At 44.6% G+C, this 18,723-nt stretch overlaps 1 protein-coding gene across 1 annotated transcript in view; it reads left to right on the forward strand.

Moving 5' to 3' along the window:
• LOC141084634 (sodium-dependent dopamine transporter-like) overlaps window positions 1-18,723 on the forward strand; it is a gene marked incomplete at its 5' end in the record, with an annotated part of 212,122 nt that overhangs the window by 110,589 nt on the left and 82,810 nt on the right. Inside the window, 2 exons of the mRNA XM_073569461.1 lie at window positions 8,693-8,817; window positions 12,299-12,411. Coding sequence (XP_073425562.1) covers window positions 8,693-8,817; window positions 12,299-12,411 — 238 coding nt within the window. The remainder of the gene's footprint in view (window positions 1-8,692; window positions 8,818-12,298; window positions 12,412-18,723) is intronic.

Below are 18,723 nucleotides of genomic sequence, written 5' to 3' on the forward strand. Positions count from 1 at the left end.
TTCATTGGGCCTCACACAATCCAAAAGTGTCCAGTGTCCAAAAGTGTGTGCAGAGATTCAAAATCTCATTTATTCTCTAGTCACTTAGGTCACAGCTGTGCCATCGAGCTTGTCACATAGCGTTCAGATATTCATTGGGCCTCACACAATCCAAAAGTGTCCAGTGTCCAAAAGTGTGTGCAGAGATTCAAACTCTCACTTATCCTCTAGTCACTTAGGTCACAGCTGTGCCATCGAGCTTGTCACATAGCGCTCAGATATTCATTGGGCCTCACACAATCCAAAAGTGTCCAGTGTCCAAAAGTGTGTGCAGAGATTCAAAATCTCACTTATTCTCTAGTCACTTAGGTCACAGCTGTGCCATCGAGCCTGTCACATAGCGCTCAGATATTCATTGGGCCTCACACAATCCAAAAGTGTCCAGTGTCCAAAAGTGTGTGCAGAGATTCAAAATCTCACTTATTCTCTAGTCACTTAGGTCACAGCTGTGCCATCGAGCTTGTCACATAGCGCTCAGATATTCATTGGGCCTCACACAATCCAAAAGTGTCCAGTGTCCAAAAGTGTGTGCAGAGATTCAAACTCTCACTTATCCTCTAGTCACTTAGGTCACAGCTGTGCCATCGAGCTTGTCACATAGCGCTCAGATATTCATTGGGCCTCACACAATCCAAAAGTGTCCAGTGTCCAAAAGTGTGTGCAGAGATTCAAACTCTCACTTATCCTCTAGTCACTTAGGTCACAGCTGTGCCATCGAGCTTGTCACATAGCGCTCAGATATTCATTGGGCCTCACACAATCTAAAAGTGTCCAGTGTCCAAAAGTGTGTGCAGAGATTCAAACTCTCACTTATCCTCTAGTCACTTAGGTCACAGCTGTGCCATCGAGCTTGTCACATAGCACTCAGATATTCATTGGGCCTCACACAATCCAAAAGTGTCCAGTGTCCAAAAGTGTGTGCAGAGATTCAAAATCTCACTTATTCTCTAGTCACTTAGGTCACAGCTGTGCCATCGAGCCTGTCACATAGCGCTCAGATATCAGTGGGCCTCACACAATCCAAAAGTGTCCAGTGTCCAAAAGTGTGTGCAGAGATTCAAAATCTCACTTATTCTCTAGTCACTTAGGTCACAGCTGTGCCATCGAGCCTGTCACATAGCGCTCAGATATCAGTGGGCCTCACACAATCCAAAAGTGTCCAGTGTCCAAAAGTGTGTGCAGAAATTCAAAATCTCCCCTGTCCTATAGACACCTTGTTTTACATACTATATAGTTTGTTGGATTTTGTCTACATTTCTACCAAAAATGAGGAAGGCTGGTGGAAGAGGCCGTGGAATTGGGCGGGGGTTGGCAGCTGGTAATGATGGTGTTGGCGGTGGATCTGATGGTAGTGGCAAGAGCAAAATAGGACCGAATGCAGGAGGTGTTGAGCCTGCGTCATCGTCTGGCTACATAAGGCCTCGAACGCTTAGTTTTCTAGGAGTTGGCAAACCGCTTTTAAAGCCAGAGCATCAGGAAAAAGTTTTGTCTTACATTGCTGACTCAGCCTCCAACTCTATCGCCTCCTCTTCTTCAGTTGTAAAAAGTAAAAGCACTGAGTCGTCATTGGAGGCTCATGTTCATGAACCACACCTTTCCTTGTGTCCTTCACCCCAACCAAGATTGAAGGATGACGCAGGTCATACTACTGATTACTCCATGGAGCTGTTTTCACATACCGTGCCTGGATTATCAAGTGAAATGGTGAATTACCCAGGCCAAGATGAATCTGACATGGAGTGCACTGATGCACAGCCGCTGATGGATGATTCTGCTGGTACATTCACTCAGAGCACTACATTGTCCTCGCAGTGTACAGAGCCAGATTCTGACCCTGATGAGACTCAGGTGCCCCTTCCTGCACACTATACCACCATACACGGTGACACAGAGGAAGGTGCACATGACATAGAAGAGGAGGTGATGGATGACCCAGTTGTTGACCCAGATTGGCATCCATTGGGGGAAGAGGGTGCTGCTTCCAATAGCTCAGATGAGGAGCATCCACAGCAGACATCGACATCGCAACAGCTGTTATCTGGCATGGCCGGAGCACTCCAAAGACAGGTTCCAAACATCAAAAGAGTTGCTGGACAGCTTGTCCAGAGGGTCAAAAGATCACAGCGTGCTAGGCCGCAAAATGTCTGCCAAAGTAGGAAGAGTGCAGTGTGGCACTTTTTTGAACAAAATCCTCATGATCAGGCCAAGGTTATCTGTAAGAAGTGCGCAAAGACCTTTAGCCGAGGGAAAAATCTGAAAAATTTGAATACCAGTTGCATGCTTAGACATTTAACCAGCATGCACTTGCAAGCTTAGACACAACACCAAACCTCAAGTGCCACATGTGCAACTGATCACAACGAAGGTAGTCAGCAACGCTACATTGTTTCCCCCACTGTAAGCCCACCGGTTAGCACAGCAGCAAATGTTGAGGTGTCGTTGCAAGGCCACAGCAGTCAGGGAATCCCACTGTTATATCAACGAAAGACTGATTCTAGGCCATCAGAAAGAACACCAACTCCATCACCATCATCAACCCTCTCTCAGTCCGCCCTGTCCACCGCTACTTCCACCATATGCAGCTCTCAAGTCCAGCTCACCCTCCCAGACACTATGAGTAGGTCAAGAAAGTACTCAGTCTCTCATCCGCGTACACTGGGTTTGAACGCCCACATTGCCAAACTAATCTCGTTTGAGATGATGCCCTTTCGGTTGGTGGAAAGCACAGCTTTCCGCGAACTCATGGCCTATGCAGTACCACGCTATGACCTACCCAGTCGCCACTTCTTCTCTCGCAAAGCCATCCCAGCCCTCCACCATCATGTGAAAGACCGCATTGTCCATGCACTCAAGCAGTCAGTGAGCGGAAAGGTGCACCTCACAACTGATGCATGGTCCAGTCGGCATGGCCAGGGCCGTTACGTGTCCATCACTGCGCACTGGGTTAATGTGGTGGATGCAGGGTCCACAGGGGACAGCGGTGGTGGGACAGTGCTGCCTAGCCCACGGTATAGGAAACAGTTGGCTGTAGGCGTTCGACCCTCCTCCTCCTCCACCTCCTCCAGAAGCGAAAGCTCATCCACAATGCGCAGTCGTACGAGCACTCCATCTGCAGCTGCCACTGTTGCACACGATGTGTCCCCCTATCGAGCAGCTAGTGGAAAGCGTCAGCAGGCTGTGTTGCAGATGATGTGTTTGGGCGACAGACACACCGCCGAGGTGCTGGCCGAGTACTTGAAGCGACAAACTGAGTCATGGCTGGGCAGTGTACATCTTGAGGCAGGCAAGGTAGTTAGTGATAACGGCCGTAATTTTGTGGCAGCCATAGCCATTTCAAAACTCAGCCACATACCTTGCTTGGCTCACACCTTGAACCTGGTGGTGCAGTGCTTCCTCAAAAATTATCCGGAGTTAACAGCCCTGCTCCAGAAGGTGCGAAGACTGTGCGCGCACATCCGCCGGTCGCCTGTACACTCCGTTCGTATGCAGAAGCTGCAGCGATTGCTCCACCTTCCCAACCACCGCCTCATTATCGACATTGCAACAAGGTGGAACTCCACCCTGCACATGGTGGAGCGGCTGTGCGAGCAGAGGCAGGCCATAATGCATTTGTGGGAGGATACACGGCCAGGCACTTTGAGAGCAGACATGGAGTTGACAGGTGTGCAGTGGTCGAAGCTGAAAGACCTTTGTAAAGTCCTTCAGTGTTTTGAGGAATGCACACGGCTGGTAAGCGCAGACGACGCCATCCTAAGCATGAGCATCCCACTTATGCGTCTGCTCATGCAAACTTTGACGCACCTTAAGGAGCAGGCGTCTGCAGCCAATGTTGATGAGGAGGAAGAGGAGGAGGGAATCCTTGATGACATTCAGCCATTGTCTGCTCAGGGACCTCTCCTGGATGAGGTGGAGGAAGAAGAGGAGAAGGAGGAGGATGATGGGGATGATTACTTAGGGGAGGAGGATGCATCTCGTGGGGCAAGTGAAAATGTTGGCGTGGCAAGGTCTGGTACAGGGTTTGTGCGTGACTGGAGGGATGTGGATTTGCCAGAAAGTGCTCCTCCACCCAGCACTCGCAGTGCATCATTGACACCGGGAACATTGGCCCACATGTCAGATTATGCCTTGCAGATCCTAAAAAGGGACCCCCGCATTGCCAAAATGATGAACGATGACGACTACTGGTTGGCCAGCATCCTGGATCCACGCTATAAAGGCAAATTACAAAACATCATGCCACAGGAGAACCTTGACCTAATATTGGCTAATAAACAAGCAACTCTGGTAAATCGGTTGCTTGAGGCATTCCCAGCACACAGCAGCGGTGATGGTTCTCACACGAGCCGTACGGGCCGGGGGCAGCTTGGCAGAGGTGTTCGTGGTGCACACAGCAGAAGTGGCGTTGGAGACAGGGGTTTCATGACAATGTTGTGGACTGATTTTTCAAATACCGCTCACACAACTGGTAATACTGCATCGATGGAAAGTGACAGGAGACAGCAGTTGTCAACTATGGTAACAAACTACTTTTCCTCCCATATCGATGTTCTCCCACACAGGTCATTCCCCTTTGACTATTGGGCCGCTAAACTGGACACCTGGCCTGAATTGGCACAATATGCCTTACAGGAGCTCGCTTGCCCAGCTGCAAGTGTGCTATCGGAAAGAGTCTTCAGTGCAGCTGGATCAATCCTGACAGAAAAAAGGACCCGTCTGTCAACCCAAAATGTGGATGATCTAACCTTCATTAAAATGAACCACGCATGGGTTTCCAAGGATTTTGTCCCACCTTCCCCTGATGACACATAGGGTGACAGAAAAATGGCTTGCTTTGGTCCACCTCTTCCTGGTACTTCACCTATTTCGCCTTTTGCATCAGCTGAATGTCCAACATCAACATATGCCACTTTCTAAAACTCCCTAACTGTGCTGCCTCCCCCCCCATGGCCGGGGTCACCACCTACCGCACCACACTGTGCGAGTGCCGTTGCCCTGGACAGGTGGGTAGGCCGACTCTTGGGCACGGGCACTGGCACAGGGTCCCTCATAGTGCAATCAAGTGTCTCTGACGGTGGTGGTGCACACCCGCCGTCAGACACACCGCTGTACTATGAGGTGCCCAGTGCCAGTACCGACGCCCACGAGTGGGCCCCCCTTGCTTGGGCAGGGCCCCAGCATTTGCAATCTTTACCTCTCCCTGCTCCTCCGCTGTGTAATCTGGGCCGTCAAATCCATACTGTGCCTGACACCGTCTGAGCCTGCCTCCTGAGACATATATTTTGAATGTGTACGCTATCCATACATGTTATCCAGGGATACGGTACCCTTTCTAACCTTTGTGCAATCACGTGCAATCCATACTGGGCCTAACACCGTCTGAGCCTGCCTCATGCTGTATAGACATATATTTTGAATGTGTACGCTATCCATACATGTTATCCAGGGATACGGTACCCTTTCTAACCTTTGTGCAATCACGTGCAATCCATACTGGGCCTAACACCATCTGAGCCTGCCTCATGCTGTATAGACATATATTTTGAATGTGTACGCTATTCATACATGTTATCCAGGGATACGGTACCCTTTCTAACCTTTGTGCAATCACGTGCAATCCATACTGGGCCTAACACCGTCTGAGCCTGCCTCATGCTGTATAGACATATATTTTGAATGTGTACGCTATCCATACATGTTATCCAGGGATACGGTACCCTTTCTAACCTTTGTGCAATCACGTGCAATCCATACTGGGCCTAACACCGTCTGAGCCTGCCTCCTGAGACATATATTTTGAATGTGTACGCTATCCATACTTGTTATCCAGGGATACGGTACCCTTTCTAACCTTTGTGCAATCACGTGCGATCCATACTGGGCCTAACACCGTCTGAGCCTGCCTCCTGAGACATATATTTTGAATGTGTACGCTATCCATACATGTTATCCAGGGATACGGTACCCTTTCTAACCTTTGTGCAATCACGTGCAATCCATACTGGGCCTAACACCGTCTGAGCCTGCCTCATGCTGTATAGACATATATTTTGAATGTGTACGCTATCCATACATGTTATGCGGGGATACGGTACCCTTTCTAACCTTTGTGCAATCACGTGCAATCCATACTGGGCCTAACACCGTCTGAGCCTGCCTCCTGAGACATATATTTTGAATGTGTACGCTATCCATACATGTTATCTGGGGATACGGTACCCTTTCTCACCTTTGTGCAATCACGTGTAATCCATACTGGGCGTGAGAACGGCTGGCGAGCTGTTAAGCAAGCTACAGCACCTGTCCAGACAAGTACAGGGATTCCCTAGCGAGGAGACTTATTTGATTGTTTTCAATGTTGGGACAGCAATTTTTGGGGAGCACTATACTCTGGAGAATGATAGATGGGGCCCACCATACACTGGAACATTCCAAAGGTGGACATCAGACACTGGAGCAGCATTTACAGGGCCCATTATACACTAGAGCATTAGAAATGGGGCCCATTATGTTTGGAGCATTATTTGGGCCCATAAGACAGTGGAGCTTCATCCATGGGGACCAACATATACTGTAGCATTATGTGGAGCTCGTCATATACTGTTTCAAACATTATATGGGACCAATGATTCTGTATGGAGAAATAGATGGGCCTCGTCATGAGATGTAAAAAGTGAGGTATTTTTCATTGTACTATACCGCTATTTCTCTGCCGTATCGGAGCATGATGAGTTGTGGTATGTGTTAAAGGGGCGCTCTTTCGCCCAGGGCACATGAAAACCTGGAGCCAGCCCTCCCCCCCCACAGTTTGTAGCCAAATAACCCCCATTTTTCAGTGCATAACTTGTATTATGAAGTTAATTAAGGTTGACAAGCTTAAGAAAGAAGAATTGATGCTTTTGGCATTCAAATGGGCACTGTAGGTGTGTTTCCTGTCCTCCTCTCACTGCCGACTTTTATTCCCCATTGACTTACATTGGGTTTCGTGTTTCGGGACGACCCCGACTTTTCCCTATAATCGGACGATCTTGCTCGACCCGACTTTTGGAAAAGTCGGGTTTCACGAAACGAAACGCGACCCTAAAAAACCAAAAGTCGCTCAACTCTAATGCCCTGCTATGTTTTGCTGAAACCCACATCAAGTCTGCCAAAAGCATGTGAGAAAATGTGTTATAGCCTATTGAGGTCAAAGTTTAACTTTTTGGTAATAATTCCAAAAGGTATATTTGGCACAAAGACAACGCAGTTCATCACCAAAGAACACTATACCCACGGTGAAGCATGATGGAAGCAAAATTATGCTTTGGGGCTGTTTTTTTAGCAGCTGGAACAGGGGCTTTAGTTAAGTTGGAGAGAATTATGTACAGTTCCAAGGATCATTTAATTTTGCATAAAAAAATTAGGTCTCTGCTAAAAGCTGAAGATGAAGAGGAATTCAATTTTTAGCATGAGAATAACCCTAAGTACACCTCCAAAACAAAAAAGATCAAAGTTTTACAATGGCCCAGCCACAGTCTAGACCTGAGATTAATTGAAAATCTGTGGGTTGACCTGAAGAGAGCTCTACACGGGAGATGCCATTGCAATCTGAAAATCCTACGTCTTCTTTGCCTGATTTTTCTTTCCTTAATGAGTCAAATATTTTCTGTTGGTGAAAGCCCTGGACTACAGGTGGCCAGTTGATCACCTGAACTCTTTTACTACATTACAGCATGGGATCAAAGATGATTTTTTTTGCAAGGTAAAACATTTCCCTGCCTGTTTCTAAGCAATGTTTTACCTCAAAGGAAGAATCAGTTGTGATCCCCTGCTGTAATATGTGCATAATCTCTTCCTTCCTCCCCTGCCCAGGAGATGTGTTATGATCAGACCATGTTCCTGCACAGCCACTACACAGTGCACAGTTGGCGCACATTTATAAGATTATCTCATGTGGTAGATCAGCCCACTCAACTGCATACAGAGGTAGTCACAGGAACAATGAGGCTTTAAAGATGCACTTGGTTTATTAGACACGGCATAAACCAAGTTTAAGCATGAAAATAAGCATGACCTTCTGGGCAAAACAGCAAAACAAAACTGTAGCACTAGATACAGTCCCTGTATTAGTGGGGATCAGCCCACCCAGGGTTAGCAAATCCCATGGTTCAGGCATAAGCAAAGCACAAACCACTTCTCTGGAGTGTTCCTTTCCAGCCACTGACACCCACCTGCCTTTGGAGACCATGTGACTCCTCTGCCTGTGGATTGATCACATGACTGTGACACCACACAGGTCCTGTCAGCACACAGCGGTGACGGCTCTGCAGGTGGAAATAAGTTGGACATCCTCCCACCCACTTTATGGATATCCACATAAAAACCAGCCCATTATGCAACTTAGCTTAAACCATACAGCATATAGTGTGCTGGTGGAAAATACTCTGGGTTTCTGGGTTTTACATCACTGATGCCATTAAGCGTAGTGACACATCTCTCCCCTCCAGTACTTTACCAGTGACTTTGTCACAATCGGCACAGGAGCATTTTTTTAAACACATCCAATTGTGGAACTTATTAAACCTCTTGAATAAAATGTACTTTGTTACTGGGACAACTAATATTTTCTTATTCTTAGCTGTTGATTGAAAAGCATCAACTTTTTCTTCTCTTACAGAGACGCAATCATCACCACTTCAGTTAATTCTTTGACAAGTTTTTTCTCTGGTTTTGTCATCTTTTCTTTCCTTGGATATATGTCACAGAAACATAATGTACCAATTGGTGATGTTGCAAAAGACGGTAAGATTAATAATGATTCTCAAAATCTGTCAAAAAGGTTAGTTTCACTTTTCTTTTTTCGTACAATTTAGACATACTGTAGCTATTGAGACAATATTTGCATAACATGTTTAGCGGCTACAATGGAGGAATACAAAGGGAAGAGGTCCAAGCATAGACCTCAAATAGAACATTGCGGCATGCAAAACTGTATAGGAAAGCATTAAAATACATAACTAACAGGTACCCATTGTAATGAAAAACATAACTTATACTTTCCCACTTTTCTTTTCCATAAAGTAAAATTTTGTTTTATATATATATATATATATATATATATATATATATACTGTGTGTGTGTGTATATATATATACTGTATATATATATACATATAGTGTATATATATATATATATATATATATATAGTGAGGTAGCGCTGTCATTCAGATAGGGGATTCTCGCTTAGCCGCCACAAAACCAGATCCAGCACAGGTTTTCATAAAGCAGTATAGTCCATGAGGTTTATTCATCATCATATACCAAAGCAATATGCAACAGCATATAAACAGCAGAGCGTCCATTATAGCTTCACTCTGTAAACCCTGTGTTCACACAGGTTGTACAATGTCCATCATACAGGCTCTCTTAGCCTCACTTATCTCACCCACGTTCGGGTTTCCTCATGGCTGCTTCAGCTTACTGCAGACGCTCATTCCCTCCCCTGGGAAGTCTCAGACACGTGCAGCCATTCACCACAGCCACTTTACAGGCTGTTAGCCAGGAAGCTCCATCTCAGCAGGACCTTCCACACTGGACTAATCGGGTCCCAGCATTCCCCCCATGTGACCTACCCTGGCCACCTTATATGGTCCGTAGCCACACCCACCGGGTCACATGTCTATGACCTCATCACAGGTCCTTCACCCACACATATACACATTACAATAGCATTATTAAACACACCCCCTGGGTGGGTTTGTAGGTAACTAGTCCCTGACACATTGAACCAGCACCTCAGCAGTATCACTGCTGATTAACACGCACATAAATTTCCATCTCAAGGCCACCCACCTTGAGATACATAATGGTCATTCAGTATCTTGCCATTCATCCACTCTCCTGGGACATCCATACAGCGCCCCCTAGTGGACACAGTGGTCACTACACCACATATATATATATATACAGTAGATATATATATACAGTATATATAAAGTTCCTTTTCAAATTAATGCTTAATCTTAATAATGCAGGACAGAACAAACACCCTTTAACACCACTGCTTAAAGCGTTAGTCCAAAACTCAAAAGTAAATTTTATTTAATAAATCTTTAAAAATTAAATAACTTTTGTAATTTAAGACATGGCAGAATTCCCTACCATTCACTCTGTAGTGCAACTTAGGATTCTGTTTATATTACCCACTTCCTATGATGATTCGTTTGAGAATTCCCCGTGCATGATGGGATGCTCAAACTAATTGTCATGTGCTGGCTGAAAACTGAAACTGCTGTCACTACCCTTTCAGCCCTGGAACGAATCAATGACATCCGTTTTATAGGCTGGTCTGTGTATTTTCTAGTGCGCATGCGTGGCAAGCACACTGAAGGGGGAATGCAGAGGGAAGTGACAAGGGCTGAAGAAAATACACCGCCCAGCTAATGAAAAGGATATCAGTGATGATGTCTCGTTTCATGGGTGAGGAGCGCAATGTCAGCTCTCTGCGATAAGGGGAGTGTGTACTGAGCATGCATCGGGCCTTACAAACAAATCGTCATAGGAAATGGTTAATAGAAGCAGAACTCTAAGTTGCAGTACAGAGTGAATGGTAGGGAATTTTACCATGACTTAAATTACAAAAGTTATTAGTTTATAAAATGCATTAATTTAAATTTACTTTTGGGTTTTGAACCAACCCTTTAAGGTCTATTTAGACAGCAAGATGATTGTGAACAATCACGAATTGCAACTATCATTTTTGCCATATCCGTGCAGTCTAAACCAATCAGAAATAATAAGCAGTGGGTATAAATACCACTAGGGTCAAATTAGATCATAGCAAAAAAGTGGAAATAAAACTTAACCTTTAATAAAGGTATTAAAACAATTCCTCAAGAAATACAGTGCAAAATTGTGCAGCGCCGCACAAACAAAACAAGTGTAATAAATAGTCAGTACTGACCAACAAACACAATCATTCAGATCCTAGCAGAATTGACTATAGATTTAAAATTCAAGACTCCATATCACCATACATATTCAATACATATCACGGGAGTGATTCCCCATTAAGCATTGAAACAAAGTAGCCATCATGTAATGTAAAATATGGAACCGTCTCACCAAGTCAGTCAGGAAGGGGACTGTTGATTCAACCAATGATAGGCATATTAGGTACGCTACTCCCAACGCGTTTCCTCTGATTCAGATTCTTCAGAGGAGTATGGAATTCATATAGTAAGACAACCCCACCAACAGGACAAACTATTTGCTAATACAGCATAATGCTGTTCTGCTTTGTGGGCGTCAAAGCACTGTATCAACAGATAAATCGTTTGTCCTATTGTCCTATATTGCACATAGAGTCCCAGTTAATATTACCTTAACCCAATGGGCATGGAAAGAAGTGAAAGTGGTCTGGCGGTGTCCCCCTTGCGCCCCGACATGCGTTTCGCCCTTAGCTTCTTCCAGGGGCCCCCGGAAGCGGCTAAGGGTGAAACACGCATCAGGGCACAAGGCGAACACCGCCAGACCACTCACACTTCTTTCCATGCCCATTGGGATAAGGTAATATTAACTGTGACTCTATGTGCAAGATAAATTGTGTATTACACTTGGGCAGGTCTATATAGAACTCTAGATAGGGTGATCATCGGTATTGATGCTTTAAGCACTTATTTAATTTTTTCTGATATGTACCCTTCATTATTGTTTTTATTATAGCCTGCCCTGATTTAGTTCAATATTTATTGCAAGGGATGTGTCCATACATGGTTTAACTTTCCCTGGATATGGTGTGATATTAACTTTTAAAAAATATATATATCTAAATATATTCTTTAGTCTAGATTATTGGTCTCCCCCTTTGGGGTATACTTTTGTGAATAATGGAATGTGGCTTTTTACTAATTTTTAATTAGTCTAATAAATGTTAATTTTTAATCTATTTGTGGTCCGGTTCATTCAGTTAGCAGTCTAACTACCGCTCTCTTGGTTGTATTCATTATTTGGAAGTGTCATTTGTCGTTTATATTAGGACAACCTTTTTGATTAAGTTTGTACAATTTGCAGATAGACAGATTTGCAGTTTAGGTTGGGGTTACAGACCAGTAATATCATGTTACCGGCACAACTCCAAAGTATTTTCCCACTAGTGAATAATTGAAACTAAATCAAAATCATGTTTTTGTAGGCCTTTTCAGATGTTCAATATGGCAATATGTGACATCTTGAATTACAGTTAGTTATCTGATCATTGTCCTTGATTTTGCTGTCTTTTAGGGCCTGGATTAATATTTATAATCTACCCTGAAGCTATAGCTACTCTTCCACTTTCCTCTGTGTGGGCAGTTATATTCTTTATAATGCTTCTTACACTTGGAATTGACAGTGCTGTGAGTAAATATTTTTATTATCGATGGAAAATATTTAATGATTCTATTGGGTCACTTTCGCAGACATCTAGTTGTACAGAAAGAAATATAAGGCCGGAGTCACACTTGAGAGAAATACGGATGCGTGCTATGCAAGAAAGAATCGCATTGCTCTTGGACCAATAATAATAATAATAATAAATTTTATTTTTATAGCGCCGACATATTCCGCAGCACTTTACATTTCAGAGGGGATTTGTACAGACAATAGACATTACAGCATAACAATAATCACATACAGTAGATTATAACAAATACCAAGAGGAATGAGGGCCCTGCTCGCAAGCTTACAGTCTATGAGGAAAGAGGTAGACACGAAAGGTGGGTGGTAACAGTTGCCCTGATTGTATGGACCAGCCATAATGTTAAGTGTGTAACAGTACAGACACAAAGGGCTAATGGATGCATAAAGCATGTGGGAACATGATGCTGGGAACCTGGTTATGGTAAAACTTTTGGCTCTGCCACACAGGGATAGGTTAGGTTAATGTGTTGAGGCGATAGGCCAGTCTGAATAAATGCGTTTTCAGGACACGCTTAAAATTGTGGGGATTGGGGACTAATCGTATTGACCTGGGAAGTGCATTCCAAAGAATTGGCGTGGCACGTGTAAAGTCTTGGAGACGGGAGTGGGAGGTTCTGACTATTGAGGATACTAACCTCAGGTCATCAGCAGAATGGAGGGCGCGGGTAGGGTGGTATACTGAAACAAGGGAGGAGATGTAGGGTGGTGCTGAGCCATGGAGGGCTTTGTGGGTGAGGGTAATAAGTTTATACTGAATTCTGGAGTGGATGGGTAGCCAGTGTAATGACTGGCACAAGGTAGAGGCATCGGTGTAACGATTGGTGAGGAATATGATCCTGACCAATGTTAATCTATGAGGCAGCTCCCATCATCCATTTTTTTCTCGCCCGTATTATACCTATGGGTGAAATCGCAGCATGCTGTGATTTGCACCGTATTACGCCCGAGACTCGCCAATGCAAGTCTATGGGTGGGAGAAAAAAGCAGATTACACACGGACCATGCATGTGACTTGCGAGAAATATGCACCGGTGTCCTTTTGAAAAGCAGGCATTTCAGTGCGCTCTACTGTAAAATCACACTGACATGTTAAAATAGAATAGATAGAATACATGTATACACATGGTATAGGTATATATCTATAATATAATGCTGGGAGCGTCACTCTGTCCGAAGCCTTTATAGACTGCGCAAGCACGACTAGCCTGCGCATTCTGGCTCCAGACAGAATAAGGCACCCAGCGTATGGCGCTGGAAATGGCGGTATGCGTAGACACTGAATGCATACCGCAATCTCCGGTGCCATACTTACTTACCTAACCGGGAAGAGCATTGCTGCGGCGCTTCTCTTCTCGCCGGAGACCGGGGCAGGAGTTCGCTGTCGGAATCGCGCATGTGCATAGCGCTATCTGGCGCTATTTTACTGAAGACACATTTGCAGTGTCTTCAGCAATATGGCGCCGGACAGCGCGGTATGGGCATGCACGTATTTCGGCGCCACACTCCTCCCCCGGCCTCCGCCAGAACGGTACAGCACTGGAGCACAGGGAAGAAAGGTGAGAATGTTTTTTTTTATATGTGTGCAGTTTAATACGGGTGAGGGGGACCATGCATGCCAGGATAGGGGAATGAGAGGTAGCATGCATACCACAGATAGGGGGGTGAGAAGACCATGTATACCAGGAAAGGGGGGTGTGAGGTAGCATGCATATCAGGATGGGGGATGAGGGGACCAGGCATATCAGGATTGGGGGTTAGAGGTCCATGCATACCAGGATAGGGGGGTGAGGGGTAGCATGCATACCAGGATTGGGGGTGAGAGGACCATGCATACCAGGATAGGGGGGTGAGAAGACCCTGTATACCAGGAAAGGGGGGTGAGAGGTAGCATGCATATCAGGATGGGGGTGAGGGGTAGCATGCATACCAGGATTGGGGGTGAGAGGATTATGCATACCAGGATAGGGGGGTGAGAGGACCATGCATACCAGGATAGGGGGGTGAGGGGACCATGCATACCAGGATTGGGGGGTGAGATGACCATGCATACCAAGATACAGTCATATGTAAAAGTTTGGGCACCCCTATTAATGTTAACCTTTTTTCTTTATAACAATTTTGGTTTTTGCAACAGCTATTTCAGTTTTATATATCTAATAACTGATGGACTCAGTTATATTTCTGGATTCAAATGAGGTTTATTGTACTAACAGAAAATGTGCAATCTGCATTTAAACAAAATTTGACTGGTGCAAAAGTATGGGCACCCTTATCATTTTCTTGATTTGAACACTCCTAACTACTTTTTACTGACTTCCTGAAGCACTAAATTGGTTTTGTAACCTCATTGAGCTTTGAACTTCATAGCCAGGTGTATCAAATCATGAGAAAAGGTATTTAAAGTGGCCACTTGCAAGTAGTTCTCCTATTTGATTCTCCTATGAAGAGTGGCATCATGGGCTCCTCAAAACAACTCTCAAATGATCTGAAAACAAAGATTATTCAACATAGCTTTTCAGGGGAAGGATACAAAAAGTTGTCTCAGAGATTTAACCTGTCAGTTTCCACTGTGAGGAACATAGTAAGGAAATGGAAGAACACAGGTACAGTTCTTGTTAAGCCCAGAAGTGGCAGGCCAAGAAAAATATCAGAAAGGCAGAGAAGAAGAATGGTGAGAACAGTCAAGGACAATCCACAGACCACCTCCAAAGACCTGCAGCATCATCATCTTGCTGCAGATGGTGTCACTGTGCATCGGTCAACAATACAGCGCATGCATAACGCCTTTTTGTATGACCAAACAACTCAATCTTTGTTTCATCAGTCCACAAGACCTTCTTCCAACATGTAACTGGCTTGTCCAAATGTGCTTTTGCATACCTCAGGCGACTCTGTTTGTGGCGTGCTTGCAGAAACGGCTTCTTTCGCATCACTCTCCGATACAGCTTCTCCTTGTGCAAAGTGCGCTGTATTGTTGACCGATGCACAGTGACACCATCTGCAGCAAGATGATGCTGCAGGTCTTTGGAGGTGGTCTGTGGATTGTCCTTGACTGTTCTCACCATTCTTCTTCTCTGCCTTTCTGATATTTTTCTTGGCCTGCCACTTCTGGGCTTAACAAGAACTGTACCTGTGTTCTTCCATTTCCTTACTATGTTCCTCACAGTGGAAACTGACAGGTTAAATCTCTGAGACAACTTTTTGTATCCTTCCCCTGAAAAGCTATGTTGAATAATCTTTGTTTTCAGATCATTTGAGAGTTGTTTTGAGGAACCCATGATGCCTCTCTTCATAGGAGAATCAAATAGGAGAACTACTTGCAAGTGGCCACTTTAAATACCTTTTCTCATGATTTGATACACCTGGCTATGAAGATCAAAGCTCAATGAGGTTACAAAACCAATTTAGTGCTTCAGGAAGTCAGTAAAAAGTAGTTAGGAGTGTTCAAATCAAGAAAATGATAAGGGTGCCCATACTTTTGCACCGGTGAAATTTTGTTTAAATGCAGATTGCACATTTTCTGTTAGTACAATAAACCTCATTTGAATCCAGAAATATAACTGAGTCCATCAGTTATTAGATATATGAAACTGAAATACCTGTTGCAAAAACCAAAATTGTTATAAAGAAAAAAAGTTAACATTAATAGGGGTGCCCAAACTTTTACATATGACTGTAGGAAAGTGAGAGGACTATGCATATCAGGACAGGAGGATGAGGGGACCATGCATACCAGGATAGGGGGGTGAGGGAACCATTCATACCAGGATAGTGGGGTGAGGGGTTCCATGTACAGTTGTGGCCAAAAGTATTGACACCCCTGCAATTCTGTCAGATAATACTCAGTTTCTTCCTGAAAATGATTGCAAACACAAATTCTTTGGTATTATTATCTTCATTTAATTTGTTTTAAATGAAAAAACACAAAAAGAATTGTCCTAAAGCCAAATTGGATATAATTCCACAACAAGCATAAGAAAAGGGTGGACAAAAGTATTGGCACTGTTCGAAAAATCATGTGATGCTTCTCTAATTTGTGTAATTAACAGCACCTGTAACTTACCTGTGGCACCTAACAGGTGTTGGCAATAACTAAATCACACATGCAGCCAGTTGACATGGATTAGAGTTGACTCAACTTCTGTCCTGTGTCCTTGTGTGTACCACATTGAGCATGGAGAAAAGAAAGAAGACGAAAGAACTGTCTGAGGACTTGAGAAACCAAATTGTGAGGAAGCATGAGCAATCTCAAGGCTACAAGTCCATCTCCAAAGACCTGAATGTTCCTGTGTCTACCGTGCACAGTGTCATCAAGAAGTTTAAAGCCCATTGCACTGTGGCTAACCTCCCTAGATGTGGACGGAAAATAAAAATTGACAAGAGATTTCAACGCAAGATTGTGCGGATGTTGGATAAAGAACCTCGACTAACATCCAAACAAGTTCAAGCTGCCCTGCAGTCCGAGGGTACAACAGTGTCAACCCATACTATCCGTCGGCGTCTGAATGAAAAGGGACTGTATGGTAGGAGACCCAGGAAGACCCCACTTCTTACCCCGAGACATAAAAAAGCCAGGCTGGAGTTTGCCAAAACTTACCTGAAAAAGCCTAAAACGTTTTGGAAGAATGTTCTCTGGTCAGATGAGACAAAAGTAGAGCTTTTTGGGCAAAGGCATCAACATAAAGTTTAGAGGAGAAAAAAAGAGGCATTCAAAGAAAAAACATGGTCCCTACAGTCAAACAGTTCCCTGATGTTTTGGGGTTGCTTTGCTGCCTCTGGCACTGGACTGCTTGACCGTGTGCATGGCATTATGAAGTCTGAAGACTACCAACAAATTTTGCAGCATAATGTAGGGCCCAGTGTGAGAAAGCTGGGTCTCCCTCAGAGGTCATGGGTAGTGTTGAGCATTCCGATACCGCAAGTATCGGGTATCGGCCGATACTTGCTGTATCGGAATTCCGATACCGACTTCCGATATTTTTTCAATATCGGAATTCAGCATCGGAATCGGAAGTTCAGTTGATTGACGGCCTGACGTCATCATGATGCGCGGTGTGTGCGCATCATGATGCGCCGTCATTTCGGGCCTTCCGGGGGTCTCTGCCGGCCTGCCGGGGGGCTGTGCCGGCCTGCCGGGGGGCTGTGTGGACTGCCCGGGGTCTGTACCGGCCTGCCGGGGGGCTGTGCCGGCCTGCCGGTGGTCTGTGCACCCTGTGGGGGTCTGTACCGGCCTGCCGGGGGGCTGTGCCGGCCTGCCGGGGGGCTGTGCTGATGTCCGGGGGTCTGTGCAAGCATCGTCCGATGGGACTACAAGTCCCATCGGGCGATGCCTGCTACCATGACAGTGATTGACACATTAGCCAATGATGGGACAGTAGTAGTCCCATCATCCGGCTAATGTGTTAAATGTTAAAAAAAAAAAAAAAAAATACTACATACATACTGCATGCTACATGCATGCTACATACATACTACATACATGCTACATACATACTACATATATACTACATACATACTACATACATACTACATGCATGCTACATGCATGCTACATACATACCACATATATACTACATGCATGCTACATACATACTACATGCTACATACATACTACATGCTACATACATACTACATATATACTACATGCATGCTACATACATACTACATATATACTACATGCATGCTACATACATACTACATGCATGCTGCATACATACTACATGCTACATACATACTACATGCTACATACATACCACATATATACTACATACATACAATACATTCATACAATACATACATAGACATACAGTACATATAACATAGAGTAACATACTTACCAATACTTGTCACATTGTTCCCCGAAGCCATTGTCTTTTCCGGGATAAATATTAACATAACAAACCACAAAAATACTCACCCACGATCCGAAGCAGTCCACGAGTGTGTCCCACGACGATCTTGGGTAGAGAACTGCAGCATCAGATGATGCTGCCGTTCTCTACGGGCTGCAGGAATCCAATGACGGAAGGTAGGTATCCTTCCGCACTGTATTCCTCCGCCACTTAAAAAAAAAAAGTCCCTAGTCTCACTTTATGCCATTGCTGTGTGGGAATTTCCCACACAGCAATGGCATAAAGTGAGACTAGGGACTTTTTTTTTTTTAAGTGGCGGAGGAATACAGTGCGGAAGGATACCTACCTTCCGTCATTGGATTCCTGCAGCCCGTAGAGAACGGCAGCATCATCTGA

This window comes from Dendrobates tinctorius, unplaced genomic scaffold (assembly GCF_039654945.1).
Source record: "Dendrobates tinctorius isolate UK_male_01 unplaced genomic scaffold, ASM3965494v1 ptg000025l, whole genome shotgun sequence".
NCBI classification, from domain to species: domain Eukaryota; kingdom Metazoa; phylum Chordata; class Amphibia; order Anura; family Dendrobatidae; genus Dendrobates; species Dendrobates tinctorius.